The sequence below is a fragment of the Indicator indicator genome, chromosome 15 (genome assembly GCF_027791375.1).
Source record: "Indicator indicator isolate 239-I01 chromosome 15, UM_Iind_1.1, whole genome shotgun sequence".
Taxonomy (NCBI): domain Eukaryota; kingdom Metazoa; phylum Chordata; class Aves; order Piciformes; family Indicatoridae; genus Indicator; species Indicator indicator.
The window spans coordinates 4,158,202-4,175,755 of NC_072024.1; the positions used below are offsets into that span (position 1 = coordinate 4,158,202).

Here is a 17,554-nt window from a genome sequence, read left to right on the forward strand (position 1 = left end):
TTTTAAGTACAGTTACAACAGTTTGCAATTTTTCACTCTATTTATTAGCTCTGATTTCTTCTGCTTCTCACTTCAGCCTTCTTGTTTTACAAGTATGAATTTGTCTTGTAACTTCTATGGATATACTCTTACCAATACAGGAACATTTCTATGTACTACTGTTGTGCAGAACGACCACCCACATTCTGTTCTAGAAGTAGAGAATGCAGCTAAGGTATAAAAGATTAAATCAACCTCCATGTTTACCCACATGCTACTATTGCTGAAAACAGTAATGGCAATCTTTACCTGAAACTGAATGTTTCTGAGTGTAAGTTGAAGAAGATATGATGGAAAGTGCTGTCTACACTCCCGTTTCTGCCCTTAACTGGTTTTGTCTACCATTCTCTCAATACTGTTAGGGATAACATTAATAAAAGGCTGAAGCACAAGACTAAATATGAGTGATTTGGGGCTTATCTGAGCTGTCCCACCCAACTGCTACATGATTCTGGAAAAGTAATTTCAATCACATCTTGCAAAAATCTGCTTTCTAGTTAAAAGCTGGGCGTTAAAGTTCAAATCTGTGAGAGCTGACACCCAAGATCTGCTGCTCATTTTCAAAACAGGTAATAGTAATGATATGCTTCTCAATATTTTTATTTGGAATTTTAGTAGAAAATATGAAATATTTCCATATTAAATATGAAACTAATAATTATATCTTCACATTCCAGACACCCCTCTGTTACCATTTTGAATAGGCCTGTCAGTTGTAGAAGGACCTGTTGTAGCTGAAAGAGATGCCTGTGATGACTTGTCTTTTGATGTGTTCTGGGCCATTGATGTCTTTTCTAGCACAGTACTTATTTCATGCTAAAAATGACTTAACAAAAATCCTGCAATTCAAAGTCAGAGAGCTAAAGAACGAATTAGTTTCTCTGAGTTTAATCCAAGCATGAGTACAATACCATATACAATACCATATATACTGCATCGGCTGCAGTGACTCATCCTCTAAGCAGCAATCTATGTTGTTGAATGAATCAAGCACCTGTTTATTTGCCTTTTGGAAGGGAAAGGTTTTCATAACTTGTGCAACTCTGCCAGTGAAGAGGGTTTTATTTTCAGGACATACAAAGTGGACATACTGGTGGCTGGAAGCCAAGTTACATAACAGAGCAAATCAAGCTCTCTGCCCGAACCAGCAACACGACAAACCTAAAGTATGCCAAGCAGTTTGATTTTATCAGTGGGTTCCCAGGTAATAGAAGCTTTGTAAATAGTCATGAAAGCACTTGGATAACACATGTCTTAGAGTATGACATGACTCAAAATTTAATCTAGATTTACAAAAAGTCCCCTGGTCTGGATGTTTTGACCAATAAGGAGGTAGAAAGGGTTTCTCTTCATAAGCAGCTAGCAGCCATTTGGATAAGCAACCACATCAGTGTATTTATGCTTACATAGAACTCCCAACATAAACTGAAGTTCAACTAATACTCCTCAGAATACCCATAAACATGATAACTTGTTGCACTCCAAAGCAACAGCAGAGACAGTGCAGTGAAAGAGGGTCAAGAGCCACAACAACTTCCCATTAACACCCATTAAGAGCAGCAAGTTTTCATTTGCTAAATCTTGGTCAGAAGCAATAAAATTTCCTTTATGTCTTCAGTATTTAAGAAAGTCATGAATCCTAAAATGTGCATTTTGTGAGCAAGAGCAAGAATGTACCACAAAGCTGATCAGAGGGCTGGAGCACCTCTCCTATGAAGACAGGCTGAAAGAATTGGGGCTGTTCAACCTGGAGAAGAAAAGGCTCCTGGGAGACATCATAGCTACGTTTCAGTATCTGAAAGGGACCTACAAGAAGTCTGGGGAAGGACTCTTGGCTTGTAGTGACAGGATGAGGGAGAATGATTTGAAACTGAATGAGGGTAGATTTAGGCTGGATATTAGGAAGAAGTCCTTTACAATGAGAGTGGCGTAATACTGGAACAGGCTGCCCAGGGATGTGGTTGAGGCCCCGTCCCTGGAGACATTCAAGATCAGTCTGATCTAGTTAGAGGTGCCCCTGCTGGCTGCAGGGGCATTGGACAAGATGACCTTTGAGGGTCTCCTCCAACCCACTGCAATCTGAATTTCCATCAAAACCCTGTGATGAACATCAATGAGCCAGACTTCACCCTCCCCCCCCCCCTCCCCCCCCCCACACACATCAGAACTGTTGAAAATGAGCTAGAAAATAGTTCATTAGCTATGGAAACCTGCTCATTTTGGTGGCAGATGATTGCTGGAGCACAGTTGTGTGAGTGGTGCACCCAAGCCTTAGGAAATCATGAATCAATTTCCATTGGGTATGCAGAGAGCACAGTGTGATGTCCTACTAATATGGATTTGCCTAGAAATCCCACAGAGAGCTTAACAATGCAAATCTACAATAGAATGTACTGGTGGCATAAAATATTCGTAGTAGGCAATGTACTGAATACATAAAATATTGTGATGACTTCAGCTCACATAGTTCAAATGTTTGGTGAGAAGTGGCCATTCAGCAGAGAGCAGAGTGCTGAGTGTTCTGTCCATAGAAGTCTTTATCTAGTTTCACATCTCTGTACTCCACCTTTAAGCAACATTTTTGAGTGAAATATGAGTATTCTAGCAGGAATAGCTCATTATATCTGATAAGAGATAGTTCCTTTTAATTCAGACCATATGGAGATCTACCTGGAACATTTTTATGACATCCACTAGCTCTAGAAAAAATGGTACAATTGATTTCCACCTAATATATTCACAGAGAAACAGATTTGAAATGCCTGCAGTGCTTCCCAGAAGGGTTTGTCCTCAGAAGACAAGCAGCTTTGCAAATGACACTGTGGGTTGGGTTTCACCTGCCTTGCTAAAGCAACTATGTGTCACCAAGATTTTCTTAGTCAGATTAGAGGCCTGATTCTGCACAACGATCCTGGCACTTCTCAGAGTCACAGGTTTCAAATAAAGAGGTGATGAGCTTCATGACTGCCATGCTACAATCCAGGGCTGGACCCACAATGAAACAATCAACCATTAAACAGACAGCATAAAACTGGTGCTTGTAAGGTATTCCAGATTTTCTTTGGGTCATGTAGTTTAGAAACAATGTGTAGGGAAGAAAAGAACTGTAGGTGACGTGAACACAAAGTGTTCATCCATGTAACCATGTAGGTGACGTGAACACAAAGTGTCCATCCATGTAACCTCAATTGCACACAACTGCCAGGCAGCTGGCACAGATAACTCTTCTTCAGCATCCAGGTACATTGAAAAATACTTTAGATAACCTGTTTAATTGTTATGCAGAATATTAAGAGCCTGATCCAAAGCCTACTGATGCCAGCAGAAAAACCAAAGTGTCCTGTGCTATGTATTTTGAGTAGCTTGAATTGTTACACTGAATTGTTACACAGAAAGTACCTTTTTTCCTTTGGAGAAGCCACAGACATGAAACCCTAAATGAATCCAAATCCTTAGGAAGCACTTGAGCAGCAATTTTTTTGGTGAAGAGGAACACTGAACACAGATTCTTCTCAAAAATCAGAGCAGTAACGTTATTTATATGTGGAAGCACAACCTCCCCTCTGTGTTTAATGTCACAAAAATGCTAACTGCTCATGGAGGAAATATTGTATCAGGGTTAATAAACAGATGGGAAAAACCAGGGAAAGATTGCACAAGATCTGCAAGCACTCTGGAATATTTGGTTGGCACTTTTTTGGACTGTTTGTGAGCATTTGCTGATATTTCTGAAGGCATGCCAGGGAAAACGGTATGGGAAAATAACAGTCCAGTAGTAGAACCATATGAAAAAAATCAACAACAAATAATGATCAAAGAAGCTGATATATCTGGGGGATATCCCACATAAATGAATGTTCAGAAAGAAACACCCTGTGTAGAACAGCATGCCTAGCTAGCAAAGCTCAAGGGTAAATTGTGTGTTATTTCTACGACTACTTCCCTTCATTACTACTCCCACTGAGTTGCTAGCTTCATGCAGAAGATGAGAGAAGCATCAGTGTGTCCACACATTCCAATTTGCCAGTTTCCTAACCCTGATCCCTTACATACCCCTAACCCTAAACTGACCCTAATCCTAACACCTAACCCTAGCCTAATCCTAACCCTAACACCTAACCCTAACCTTTCAGCGAAATGCCACCAACAGCGTGCAGACCCAGTTTGATTGTTAGCATTCACCAGCCAAGCCCCAGAAGGGTGGATATTCCAGTAAGGAGCCAAACCCTTGAGCAATATAAAAGGCCTGCCAAGGACAGCCAAGTAAAACCAGATGCTGTGGGTTGGGAAGATAGAGAATGGTAGTCACCCTGGTAGGCAGTGTGAGATGAGAAAATAAGGAGAGGACAAGGCAGTGAGTGGAGGAACACAAGAAGAAAGAACAGGAAGAGAACTGACATGGGCAGCAGGAAAAAGCACAGTGTAGAGGGAGGTAAAGCATAGCAGCTAACTTTACACAGTAGAGGTCAATACTGTCCTTTTATATGATAACTGAGGCTAACACCAAGGGAATGGCAAATGTACAACTTAAACAAATTTCAGCAAGCTGAAAGAGCTTTGCAGGCCTCCTGAAAAAATTCCTACCACCAGCTCAGCACACTAACCTTTGCCTTTAGAATAGCTATAGTCAGATAAATCATTTAACTCTAACATCAAGGCTGTTACCTTTGGTTTTTTCCATTATTTTCTATCTTGTTATTCAATTACTTAAATCAGTCACTAGAGCCTACTCCATCAAGCTTGATAATCTATAAAACAACTATTTATACCATGTTTTTTCATGATTTGTGACCAGTGAGCCCAATCCTCTTCACAAACATTACTGAATTTCTTTTTACATTGGGACAGGGGGCAAGGTCTAATTCCACCGTGGCTAATGAAAAGAGTATTGGAAAGCATAAAGCTATTGCAAAAGAAACCCCACATCTTTAGATAATACCTGCCTTCAGAATCAGATAGATCAATTTTCAGAGACTGGGCTAAAGAGACAGGTTTTGGAGATTGAGTTACCTGGAATTACAACAGCACAGACCCACTCCAAGCGCATACATCCAGAAACAGGGCACAGCAACCAGTGCCTTATATAAACATGTCTCAGGGAGACACAATCAGTCTGCTCTTCCCACTATGTCTCTTAGCTACAGTCCCAATCATCAAACAACTGGGTGGAAAAAGCACCTCCCCTCCCCAGTATGCAGCTGCTTAAGCAGTAAATGTCAACAAGATCCTTGCAGCAAGCTTTTGAATGTGCAGGGTGCTGGGTACAGTCTTAGCTCACAAATGGTTTTTAGAAAGGTTTTGCATTTGCCTTAGGTACCAGGGGTGAGGTTTCCCTGACTCACTGGTGCAAGGTCCTTTCACAAAGAGCGGTTGTTTCAACTGGAGTATGGAAACACCTTTCTGCAGGCTTTATAAATGCTGTGTAATGGAAAATGAATTAGCAGAGCATGGTAGGTACAGGAGCAATCTCATAATGTCCTCATTGTTATAAAGCAATGCACAAACATACAGGATAAGCTGTTACATTGAAAACAATAATTCCCCTACAACAGCCTGCAGCAGCAAACAGCCACAAGAAGGGATTTGCTAACACTCACATAACACTGTACTAGTTACTAGCCAGATCTTCTCCTGATATTTAGCTGGATTCTCTGCTTTGGGAGAAACCCTTGATCCTGGATAAACTGCTCCACTTTCAGCCTCCTGGTTTAGCTGCTTGGTGAAAACCGTGAACTGCAGAGAAAGGGAAGGGAGAAGTCATCCTGTGGAGCTGCTGTTTGGACCGTTTTCAAAATGTTATTCCCATTGAAATGTCAATGGAAATTTTCACAGTGGGTATAAAACCAGAGAAATTCTGAGCAATTCTAGCCCTGTCAATACATCTTTTGGGAAAAATAGGGATATGACATAGAAGGATTCCTGCCTTCTCCCAGCTCATTACCTGGAGGAAGTCTTGCTTCAGAGGAGCCACAATATACCTGGAAGACTGGCATGGTTAGTTCGTGGACCTCAGCTGTTTTTGACATGTGTCTGGCCAGGCTGTTGATATTCGTTAGTTATAGTCATCTTCAAGCCCTACAAGCATCTCTACTCCTTTACATATACACTAGGTGTGGGAACAGCCAGTGTAGGACATTAACCAGTAAAAGTATGAAGAACAAGTGAGAGAGACCTTAAAGAGCAGATTTTGTGACCTTGTGTATGTCCCTGAAACCATTTAACTCAGGTACAAACACAGATCTCCAAGGACACAAACACATCACAGTTCCCACATGACACCAGCTTTGTTCTCCATAGGAGATTCCCCACCTCCTGTAGGATATCAGCCACTCCCTCTGGAGCCTCCATTTGTTTCCTTCTCTCTCATACGACACCCACAGAATTTACTAGGACAGAAATCTCCATCTCCATCCCCACCATTAAAGCTGACCATCATACTCGCATGCCCTGGAGTGGGAAAATCAGCCACATACTGAGCATGAAGCACAGTCCTCATTTCAGGTCCAACTGACTTGGCTACCCACACTAATTCTCTGCTGCAAACCACCTCCTCCTTCTGTAATATTTAAAGTTGCAGCCTCATTAATAAGTGCTCCTAAAACCCCAAACAAATAAGGAACAGTCTCCATGCTCCTGGTGACTTGGCCTTTATATTATTAGACCAGATTGAAAAAGTTAAGGCCATTTTTATATTAATCTCTTTGAAAACTGGCCTTGTTTTGTTCATAATTAAAATACAGCATCAGCTCTGTTATTAGCATTCCTTTGTAATTTGCCAGAAAACACATTTTTTCCTTGCATTTTTATGTGGCATCTTGGTTAGCCAAGAAATGTTTTCTTTTACAAAACTATTTTTTTTTCAGAAGTAAAAAAATTAAGTATCAATTTCAATACAATTTACAGTTCAATACAATTTAGATTTTCAATACAATGTCCTGAGAAATAACATTTTGCATCTAGGAACTGTAAAAAAAAAAAAAAAACAACCAAACGAGGACAATATTTCCTCATAATGATTTGTTTCCATCTTTATACAGTGACAACAAATCTGACATTCCAAGGAGTTTTCAGGAAATTCTGGTTTGTTGTGTTTGTTGGTTGTTTTCTTTTTTCAGTCGGATCAAGGATTTTCATTAAAAACTGGTTTGCTAAAAGGCTCACATTCTGTCACTGACAAATGTAGCAGAAACTTCCAGAATAAAAAGACACTACTTTTCTTTTTTTGTAACCTTTCTCAAAGCTCAGAAAAGATCTTAGAAACTTCAACTATACTTTAAAACTAAATGTCGAAAATGTTAATGCAGTTTCAGGATATACTTAATATTGCAAAACCACAAAGAAAAAAAAATAGGAAAGGAGCTGGAAGCTGCATGGATCAAGACATTTGAAAAGCCAAAATAAGGCAAAAACTGAAACAGTTGTGAGACCTACACAAAATGGTTTTCATTAAAGCGAGATAGCTATGAATATTAATATTTAACAATGTAATTGGAATGGATCTGGTGCAATAGGCCTGCCCTCAAGATCTGTGGTGTTCAGAGCACAAATACAGATTTTGAAAGCTCCTCACACTCCACATCATTGCACAATTAGCAAGTTACATAAAGTAGCCACAGTGAAGAGGCCTTGGGGGTCTTTGCCTACTCAGCCATGACACCTAAAGAAATGTAGAGCTCCCAAAGGACTCTGAGCATGCGAAGAGGAAGAAGCTTCACACCTTCAAGTGTGTTCCTTGTTTTAAAGGGAAAAAAACCCAAAACCTTTTAATATTAAAAGAAAAAAAAAAAAAGGAAAAAAAGTATCTGTTGTCTCTTAAGAGCAAAATTGGATTTGTTTAGTAGCAAGGTGTCCCTTCTTTGTTTTTCTCCCCTGAGTGACTGGTCTCCAGAATACCCACCACTCCCATCACTTATTTTGAAATAAGAGTAAACATTGATATGTATTAATGACAAAAACAATTGCTTGCCCTAGTGCAACCTTCTTAGCAGATGATTTATGGATCCACTGACTAATTCAGTAGGGAGTAAGGTCGTTAATACCAGCCAAGCCTAACTTTCCTCAGGGGGTTTCTCTGTTAGCTTAAGAGTTCCCTGATTGCTGTACTTCCCTGGCAAGGATGCCACTGATTTAAGATCCCTGCATGCACACTTCAGGTTTTCCCTACAGACACCCTTAGTTTCTATTACACATAGAATCTGCGATCTCCCAAGCTCCCTCGTTCTCCAAGATGTCACGACAACGTCATTGCACATCTCAGCATAGACTGGGATAAGCAGTTGCAATACATCAAGCAGAACACTGGTGGGAAATCCTCCCCTGGGAAATCCTTTAACACTTGTAGGATTTAACTAGTTCTCATTCAGCTCTCAAACAGCTGAATGAAGAGCACACTTGCTAAAGAACAGTTCTCAGCCTTTCCCATTGAAGTCTAGCTGACAGCAAGATGTTTTTGCCCTGCACACCCAGCTTGATGCTAGTCTGATCATACTACCTTGATTTTAAAAGGGAAGACACTAATCTTTATTAAGTTACTTAAAATCACATACATTAATTATTATTCATTTTCTAAACCTCACACAGCTACTTGTTTTTTTCAAGTGGCACATTCCACACAACATATTTGCTTCTTTTCACCAGCAAATAGTCATGTCCCTGCTTTAACTTCTCAAAGGTCTAATATATCTCTCCATCCCTTGTTCCATTTTATCCAAACCTCCTTCCCAACAAGAAAAAATGAAATAACTCTCTGAAATCTGTGCTTATTACTTCCAAGTACTGGGAACTCCTTTTAAAACTTTTGGTTTAAAACAATATAAATGTCACAGAAAATCCAGGAGCACTGAAATGAAAAAGCTTCCTTAAGCCACCACCATTTTCCAAAATGCCTTGACTGTTTAAAAAAACCTAAACAAAAACAAAAACAAACCCCAAACAGGATCAAATTAAAGGTCATCAAGCCCAGAATCCTGTCTCTAAGAGCAATCAGCTGGGCATACTCATCTTGCACAGCTAATGGCATGGTCTGTTTGCAGTGATTCTCTCACAGCTTCTGGCAATCAGTAATTCAGAAACTTGTAGAGACCATGGTCATAGAACCACATGGACTTATCATCCAAAGATGCTCCATGCCCTCCCTGCACCCATATATTGCTGTGGTGTGTACAACATGCCTGCTGCAGCACTCATCATGCAGAACTCATCAGCATTCTGCCAAGAATCACACTGAAGCACAGACTAGTGGGGATTGGAAGGGACCTCTGGAGATCATCCAGTCCAATCCCCCTGCTAAAGCAGGGTCACCTAGAGCAGGTTGCACATGATCACAATGGCCAGGCACGTTTTGAAAGTCTCCAGAGAAGGAGACTCCATAACCTCTCTGGGCAGCCTGTTCCAGTGCTTCATCGCCCTCAAAGAACTTTTTTCTTCAGTTCAAGTGAAACCTCCTGCGTTCTAGTCTGTACTTGTTGTCCCTTGTCCTACCACTGGGCATCACAGAAAAGAGCCCAGCCTCATCCTTATGACCTCATACATTTATATGCTTTATTTCTTTTCTGTCTTGGGCTTCACCTGATGCAGAATTTAAGACTCTTGCACTCAGCAGACCAGGCATTCCACATAGTTTCTGCTTTTGAAGTAAGACACGTGTTTTAAAAGGGAATTTTTCCATCATTTATACAAATGTGAACAGTACTGTAAATACATAAGCAGGGCAACTGCTTCCCTAAGGATCCATGGATGATCACAAAAGCCTGCTTGTCAAATACACCTCGTGCAAGTCTTTAGAACTGTTTATTTTGGATGTGGTACAAAAGCATCCTGAGATAGAGCAGTGTTAGCTGATGTGGAAAAAAACTGAGCATTCCACATAATTCACAATCTTCCTGACAGTATGAAAAGTGAATTTCCATTCCTATTCTTGGAAACAGGAATGTTTTCAGGAATGTTTTTCACGTTTTAAGAGAAAATAATTGGAGTTAAAGACTTTCGGAAGTGCTTATATGTGAAGACAGTCAAGGATAAATACAGCTTTACCTCCTTTTCATGGGGTCAGACTGTCAATTAAGGGCAATCTAAAGGCTCTCAGATTTGTCAGCTAAACACAATCCCAAACACACATACTTGTGCAAAATGCCACCATGTGTGAGCACTGTCTGACAGGTCTGCAACATCCATGTGCGTGGTGAACAGGGAAAAGACGTTCAGCAGCTTGTCTTTGCTGAGCACTCCCTGAGATGTGCACTGACCCCCACAATGAATTCATTGTGCAAACTTATACAGAACATGGCTCTAAATTAGGGCTTGCATTTTATGTCCCACCCATTGCCATTGAGTTAATTGCAGCCTGGATTTAAACATTATCATTACTTACAATGTGTAAGATGTGTGAAAGGGAATTAGGCATATATAATGTCAGTTCTCTCTCTCTAAATTGTTTAAATAAGGGAGGACAAGACAAAGAAATTATATAGTAGGGAATGTGGTGTCTACATCATAATTTGATGCCTACTGCATGGTTTTGTATTGCTGAGGAAATTCAAAGATGCAAGATTTGTGGCCATAGGAGTGATTATTGAATGCTTTCTGGGATGTAGCTCTGCTGAAATTTGGAGTCCTTGTGTAATTTCAAGAGAGCAGTGGTCAGATCTGGGCCTCAGTCTTGTACTCAAATCACAGACTTACTCATAAAAAGCAACTGCTTACTAAAACTGGCTCCAATATCAAGTGAATTCTGCTCAGGAAAAGCAGAATTTAATTTCTAGCACTCAGCTAAAGGCTTACTGAGTTACAATGGGCACTTCTATTATCCCACGTTTCATTAAGCCCAGTCTTAAAACGTGGCTAATTCTCCCTTACCACAAAGAGGATTATTCATCATAAAATGTATAATAAATAACTTCAAGACTCTCAGATATTGTAGTGGTGAACTAATGTAACTATTCAGAGAGCACCCAGCATGGCTGACTGATCACATTTCCTACAAAGCCCCAGAAATAAGAGCCTTACTTTATATTTATCTCTATCCGTTTAATAAAGAATGTGTAGTTATAGCCAAAATTCTTGCGGGCCTTGCCTCTCAATTATTCATAAATAAAATATGAACTTTACTAGGATTTTAGTTATGTGAAGAGATGAGGAGAAGGAAACCAACTATGAAACAGGCTCAAATGATGCCAGTCTTTCAAGTGTGTGTCCGAAAACAGCTGGATTTCTGAGGCAGAGAACTAGCTCCTAAGCAACTATACAAAACTATGTGTGGAACGTCAAGAAGGGATGTTCACATCCTTTTTCTTCTAGCTGGAAGGTTTCTTCTGAAACAGAGGGATCCGATTTGGATTTTTGATGCAGCTGTTCAGTTGCTAATACACAATACTTCTATTTTTACATCCATTTTACTATTGCATCAGCCTTCTATTCGTACACGTAAACCTTGGAATCCTGCCTCAACTGCCAAGCCAAAATCTAACCTTTTGCAAAATACTGAATATAAATGTCACATAAACCCTTATCATGATGAGCTGTCTCTGCTGTGGTTGATTCAGACCTCTCTACTATTCCAAGACTGACATTTTATTTGGTCCACAACCACCAGCTCTTCTCTATTAATGCAAACTTACATTGCTACCAGCAGTACAGATAAAGGATTGAGGCAAATTTACTTGAATTTTAATGATCAGAGCTACACAGATAGGTAAAGAAACGATGTAAAACATACATAGTACAAAAAAAGGTCATAAAATGTCCTTGAATACAGCATGTTTGAAATGTATAACTCTGCACAGTGCCTCAGTGCTTGGCAATGAACAAGAATCTTGAGAAGATCATGACATTTTGGGTACATTTTATATATACTGCACATCTTCTAACTACACTGAACGTATCTTAAATGAGCCCAGAACCACTCTAAGTTTCAGTCTCCAAAAGGCTCCAGCTCATCAGCTAAGTGCATGAGGAAGACCATGCTACATTGGACACATCCTGTTAATTTTAGGAGCTTTGTGAGAATCACATAAGGCAGAAATGACACAGATGACTGTTGTGGAAAGGGATTTGACTCTTTCTCTGGTATTTAACGTTTCCATTTTTAAAAGGCAAACTGATGTAAAAAAAAAAAATCTGTTTCCCTGCACACATCTCGTATCAAGTGTAAAATGATGATGCATCTCAACATATAAACTGACATCCCCTCACCCTTCTTATGACAGGTTAGCAAATTAAATGGCAGAGCCCTAACAGTTCAGTAATGGTCCCACCACAGTAGGTAGTAGAAAACTAAGTGAAACTGACCACCCTTAGCTGTGGCAATGTAATTCCAGCCCTGGTGGCACTGGGCTGGAAACCAAAACCTCTTTTCAGTTTCCAACCTCAGCCTTTGAAGATAACATTAAAGGCACATGTTGAGAGACTGCTTTTTAAACTTATTTTCAAGAGAGAACTGAAATGTAAGTGTCTCCAACACGGAAAGCTCCATTTGTGCCTTCTCCTGTGAATAATGGCAGCAGGGAGAGGGGAACTTCAGTCTCCTACCAGCACTCCAAACTGTAGTCTCAATGCAAGGCTGCAGCGGCCTTCAAAAGTATTGATTTATAAATAAAGCATCTATTCCTACATAAATGTCACATTAAACTATATCACATAATTCAGAACACCATCTGCCTAGCCATGACTCCAAACGAAAATGTTATTCAAGTTCTTGCCTATATTTTCCATCCAAATATTTGTATAGTTTCAAGTAGCCAAAGGAACCCAGTGCTGATGTCATTCTTGTTGAAATCAATAAAAGCTCTACCTCTGGCTTCAGCAGGAATGGCCTCAAGCATCCTGCAGCGACAACTTTGAAATACTAAACCAAAACTGCTACAGCCATCGTTGAAGGAAGTCATGTATTTCTAGTTCTACTTGCAACCCTCCTGAATGCATGATGCACTTTATAAACCCATGTCAAGAAGGTCATAAGATGATGGCCACACTAGGCACTGATTTAGAGCATTTATCTTAAACCAGCCTGGTCAGAAATAGTTACACTGATGGAATTCCCCATCAGATGCAGGCTGATACAGCAGCTGTCAACACGAACACCAGTGCTCATGTCACTCATTTGTGCTATGTGCATCCCCGGACCAAGTGATGTGAAGTTTTATTTCAGATAAAATGCCCATAGAAAAGTGCAGATGCCATGATTAGAAACAGCTATCTGAGCTTTTGTGACAAACTGCAGGACACCAATGTCCTGCTAGTGAAGAGCACTGATGTTACAAAGCACAGAGAACCAGCTGAGCTGGCTGGTGGTCTGGGTGGTTGGAGGGAGGAAAGAGATGCAGCATTGCAGCAAGGGAAATGCTAAGACAGACTGGTGAGAAGAGGAATCCTGAAGAAGCAGAAATGAGGAAGAAGAGAGAGAAAGCCAGTGAAGCATAAGAAGCCAGTATGGAAATCACTACTATAGGTCAAATAGAATAATCAGAACTAGTATTTATGTATAAATTAAACTTTATCACCACAGCCCTGGACTACACCTGACCTTCAGACGGAGTTAAGGGAAAGCCTGCACGCACAGTCCTATATTACATCATGTGCTTATTATTGCTTTTAAAAAGGATCCAGCATATAAAACATTCCTTAGCTAGGTATATGACCCTAAATATGTGATGCACACTTTTTTCTGTTGGGCAATGGCTACAGCCAAAAGCTTCATGGAACATTAATAATTAGAATGAAATGAGCACTACAGATGGAATTCATATTTGGAATGAGAAAAGCCTTAATACTCAAAACTGCTTGCCTGAGACCAAATTGAGTGCATAGTTGTGTGACAACTAGTCAGTTACCTTCTGAAGGTGACTAATAGACAAATAATCACCCCAGCTGCTCAGAAAAATAATTTTACTGTGATATTATAGGCATGTACCAAAGGTCATTTGAAACTGACGTTGGGCTTCTACTTTGCCATAAAGCAAAACACATTAAAAGAACAATTGAGCTGGTATGTGGCTTGTGCATATGAGAATTCAGCTCCACCATCCACAATGAACAAAGCTGTTCTCTTTTATTGCTTTTTTTGGTACTTGAATATCTGCCTTGTAAGAGAAATTGTTGTTGCCTAATGCTATGTCTGGTACTTCAGGTGTGGTCTAGCTAGCTTTTTATAGCATGTTCTGGAGTGCTTTTAAATCATCTCCAGGCAGAAATAGGTATCAGAAGTGGTACTCCTCCTGATGTCTCTCACTGACATCCAAGTGGCATTAAGGGATAATAACAAGCTATGCAGACAAAGGAAAAACCACATCCCTTCTCTGTAAGGACACGAGTCGCACTGGCAGACTACTCTGCTCGCCTTTCTCTTCCTTGGTGCTGTACGGATGTCTCACCAAAGAACTGAACAGTCAGCCTCATTTCTAAGTAGCTCGCCGAGGGCTTAACCATGGACGGCAGCTCCACGCAGCATCCTTCCCGAAGTCCTCGACTTCTACGTGTCCCCTGCCAACGTGCTCAAACTCTTGGAGTGAGCCGTCCCGTTTGTTACCAACTGTGCGTTAAACGCAACGACAGTTTATCCTCCTCTGTCACATCTCGCTGCGACCCCGTCCTCTTCCTCTCTCTCCTCAGCCCCCCTCTCCCCTCACATCCTGCCTGTCCCCTGTCGGGCAGCCCTTCCCCTTCCCACAGCCAGCCATTCCCTCAGGCACACCTCGCCCGCCGCTCTGGCTCCCCGAACTCCATCCCCGGACTCCCGGCTACCTGCCACTGCTCGGCGAGAGTGGGGGACAGATAGGAACCCACCACTCCCCTACCCAAAACAAAGCCACCCTTGTCCCCGACCGCGCCGCAGACCAGCGGGACGACCCCCGGGACGCCCCGCGTGGGCCGGGTTGAGGCGGGGCCGAGGAGGGGCCGGGGCGGGGCGGGGCGGGCGGCGGAGCTGTGCGCAGGCGGAGCCGGGGAGAGCAGCCCGCGGCGGCGGCGGGAGTGGAGAGCTGGGGCCGGCGGCGGGAGTGGGGCCGGGCGCTCCCGGGGAGCGGAGGGGACAGGGCGGCCGTGGCAGCTCCCCGGAGGGCTGGGCTGGGGCCCGGAGCCCCTTCCCTAGTAGCTGGTTGATACTTAGTTATTAGTATTTTCTGCCTGTCCCATCTCAGCTCTCTGGCTATTTTGGCTGGTTTTGGTGTTGTTGGGGTATTTTTTTCTCCCTTTTCGTTTGCGTTTGGCCAAGCGGAAAGGAGGATGGGGTTCGAGCTGGATCGCTTCAACGGGGACGTGGATCCCGATTTCAAATGCAATCTGTGCAACAAAGTTTTGGAGGACCCGCTGACCACCCCCTGCGGCCACGTCTTCTGCGCTGGCTGCGTGCTGCCCTGGGTGGTGCAGCAGGGCAGCTGCCCCGTCAACTGCCAGCGCATCTCCACCAAGGAGCTCAACCACGTCCTGCCCCTCAAGAGCCTCATTCTCAAGCTGGACATCAAGTGCGACAACCACGCTCGGGGCTGCGAGGCGGTGGTGCCTTTGCAGCACCTGGGCGAGCACGCCGAGACCTGCGACTTCTCGCCGGCCAAGTGCCGCAACCGCGGCTGTCGCCAGGTTCTCAACCTTCGCGACGTGGAAGCGCACATGCGGGAGCGCTGTGAGGCGCGGCCCGCCGGCCTCTGCGAGCAGGGCTGCGGCTTGATGCTGACCCACGGCGAGCGGCGGGCCGGCGGGCACGGATGTCTGCGCGCCCTACGTGCTCACGGCGCCGCGCTGCAGGCGCGGGCGACCGCGCTAGAGAAGGCGCTGAAGAAGGAGGCGCTGCGCGCAGGCAAGCGGGAGCAGTCGCTGCTGTCGCGACTGGCCGCGGCGCAGCTGGAGCTGCAGGTGACGGCGCTGCGATACCAGAAGCGCTTCACGCAGTACAGCGCCCGCCTCGACGCCTTGGCCCGTGCCCGCACCGCCTCCCCCGGCAAGGTAAGGCGAGAGGAGCGGGCAGGGCCCGGCGGCGGCGGGTCCGCTTGGGAGAAGTTTCCCCGCTGCGTCCCCCGCGCTCCTCGGACGCCTCTCAGCAGCGGGGTCGGGCGGTGGGAAGGGCTCGGAGAGGCGGCCGAGACCCACGAGAGCCAGAGGCACGTTCTCGCCGGTGTCTCGGAGTCCGGCCGTGGGCGCTGCCCGTGAGCAGGGGTTATCATGAGTAGCCCGTCTGCCCCCACACCCGTAGAGTTTTGGCTTTTAATAGCTGTCATGTACTGGTTTCCGTACTTATTATTTTTTCTAAAGTGACCATCATTGGTGTCTGGACCTCATGGCCACTCACGCATCAAAATACCAAGGGCACATGTTACAGCACAGTATTACTTTTTTCCTTTTTTTAGTTCCCTCCCTAAAGAAAGATTTAAACAGCAAAATTGGAATTTTCAGGGCTGGAAATGGTATTGAACCACCAGAAATCAACTCCCAGGAGTAACACAAAGCAGAATGAGTTGAAAGAGGCTGTTGTGACTCAATGCTTTCCAGACCCTTAGCTCACCTAGCATCCCAAAATATGGCTTCCTACAAATTGCAGTTTTAGGATTAATTATGGCACAACTCAGATACCTTGCCAGCTATTTCATGATCTGAAGCCATCACCTTTGTAACATTCATGTCCAAATACAAGACGCCTGCTGTGTACTTGCATTTATTTTCCAGAGTCACACAGAGTTCTTTAAAAGCCCAGTTTAGGAGGAGAAAGAGTATCTTTACTTCAGCCCCTCAGAATCAGACCATTTCTAAAATGACCAGAATCAAAAGCCAGAGCCACAACAATTCCCAGGGTTTAATTGGAATGAGGCTCCCCAGCGAGGGAAGCCCTAGAAGCCAATTATCTCTTAAATGAAGACATTCAAAGTCCTGCCAGTGACCTGGAATGTGCCACCACAGACACAGCAGTATTAAACTGTTCAAAACTGTCAAACATCTATATCCACACCTTTGGTAATGTTGAGGCTGTAAAAGCTGTGTAAATGGAACAAAACATCTTGTTAGAGCCTTTTTTTTTTTTCCTTTTGGAGACCAAGCTCACCACTAAGTGCAGTGTTGTAGCTTCTGGTAGAGCTGGGTGTAGTGCTGGTTAAAATCTTCATAAAACTATTAAATTAAGATTTCTCATTCACAGCAAGATTCAGGACAGTTCAGTTTCCTCTTCCTGTAGCCCCCTGAACTTAGCCAGTGGCCTGCTGCAAGGCTTTCTGCTCCCACAGCTGCCCCTGCTCCCTCTCACATTGCTGGTGATAGGGGAAGTCCTCCATACAGCCCTACTGTCAGAAATCATCTCTCTGACTACATACCTCCTCATCTCTGACATGATCCTAACAGCACAGCTTTATTCTCACACAGCCCTTCCTTCATTTCTTTGTGCCTGGTGTTGATAATGTTGGGTTTGTATTATTTAGCTCTGTAAAGCCTAGTGAGCTGCTGGTAGCAGGAAAGGTGCTACTTGGAGTAGTTGTAAACATGCAGGGTCCAGAGTTTCCAGCAATACTTTTTATCAAGTTTATGGATGCAGCTGCCTGAG

The 17,554-nt window shown here is 43.1% G+C and overlaps 1 protein-coding gene across 4 annotated transcripts in view; it reads left to right on the forward strand.

The window, feature by feature from the left end:
* Nucleotides 1-15,255: 15,255 nt before the first annotated feature.
* The window catches only part of PDZRN3 (PDZ domain containing ring finger 3), a 147,682-nt gene continuing 145,383 nt past the window's right edge, over nt 15,256-17,554 (forward strand). For 2 of the 4 annotated variants that reach the window (XM_054387191.1, XM_054387192.1), the window contains exon 1: nt 15,256-15,972. In XM_054387191.1, the coding sequence (XP_054243166.1) occupies nt 15,256-15,972 (717 nt within the window). The remainder of the gene's footprint in view (nt 15,973-17,554) is intronic. The other 2 variants (XM_054387193.1, XM_054387194.1) reach the window with 2 other exon arrangements.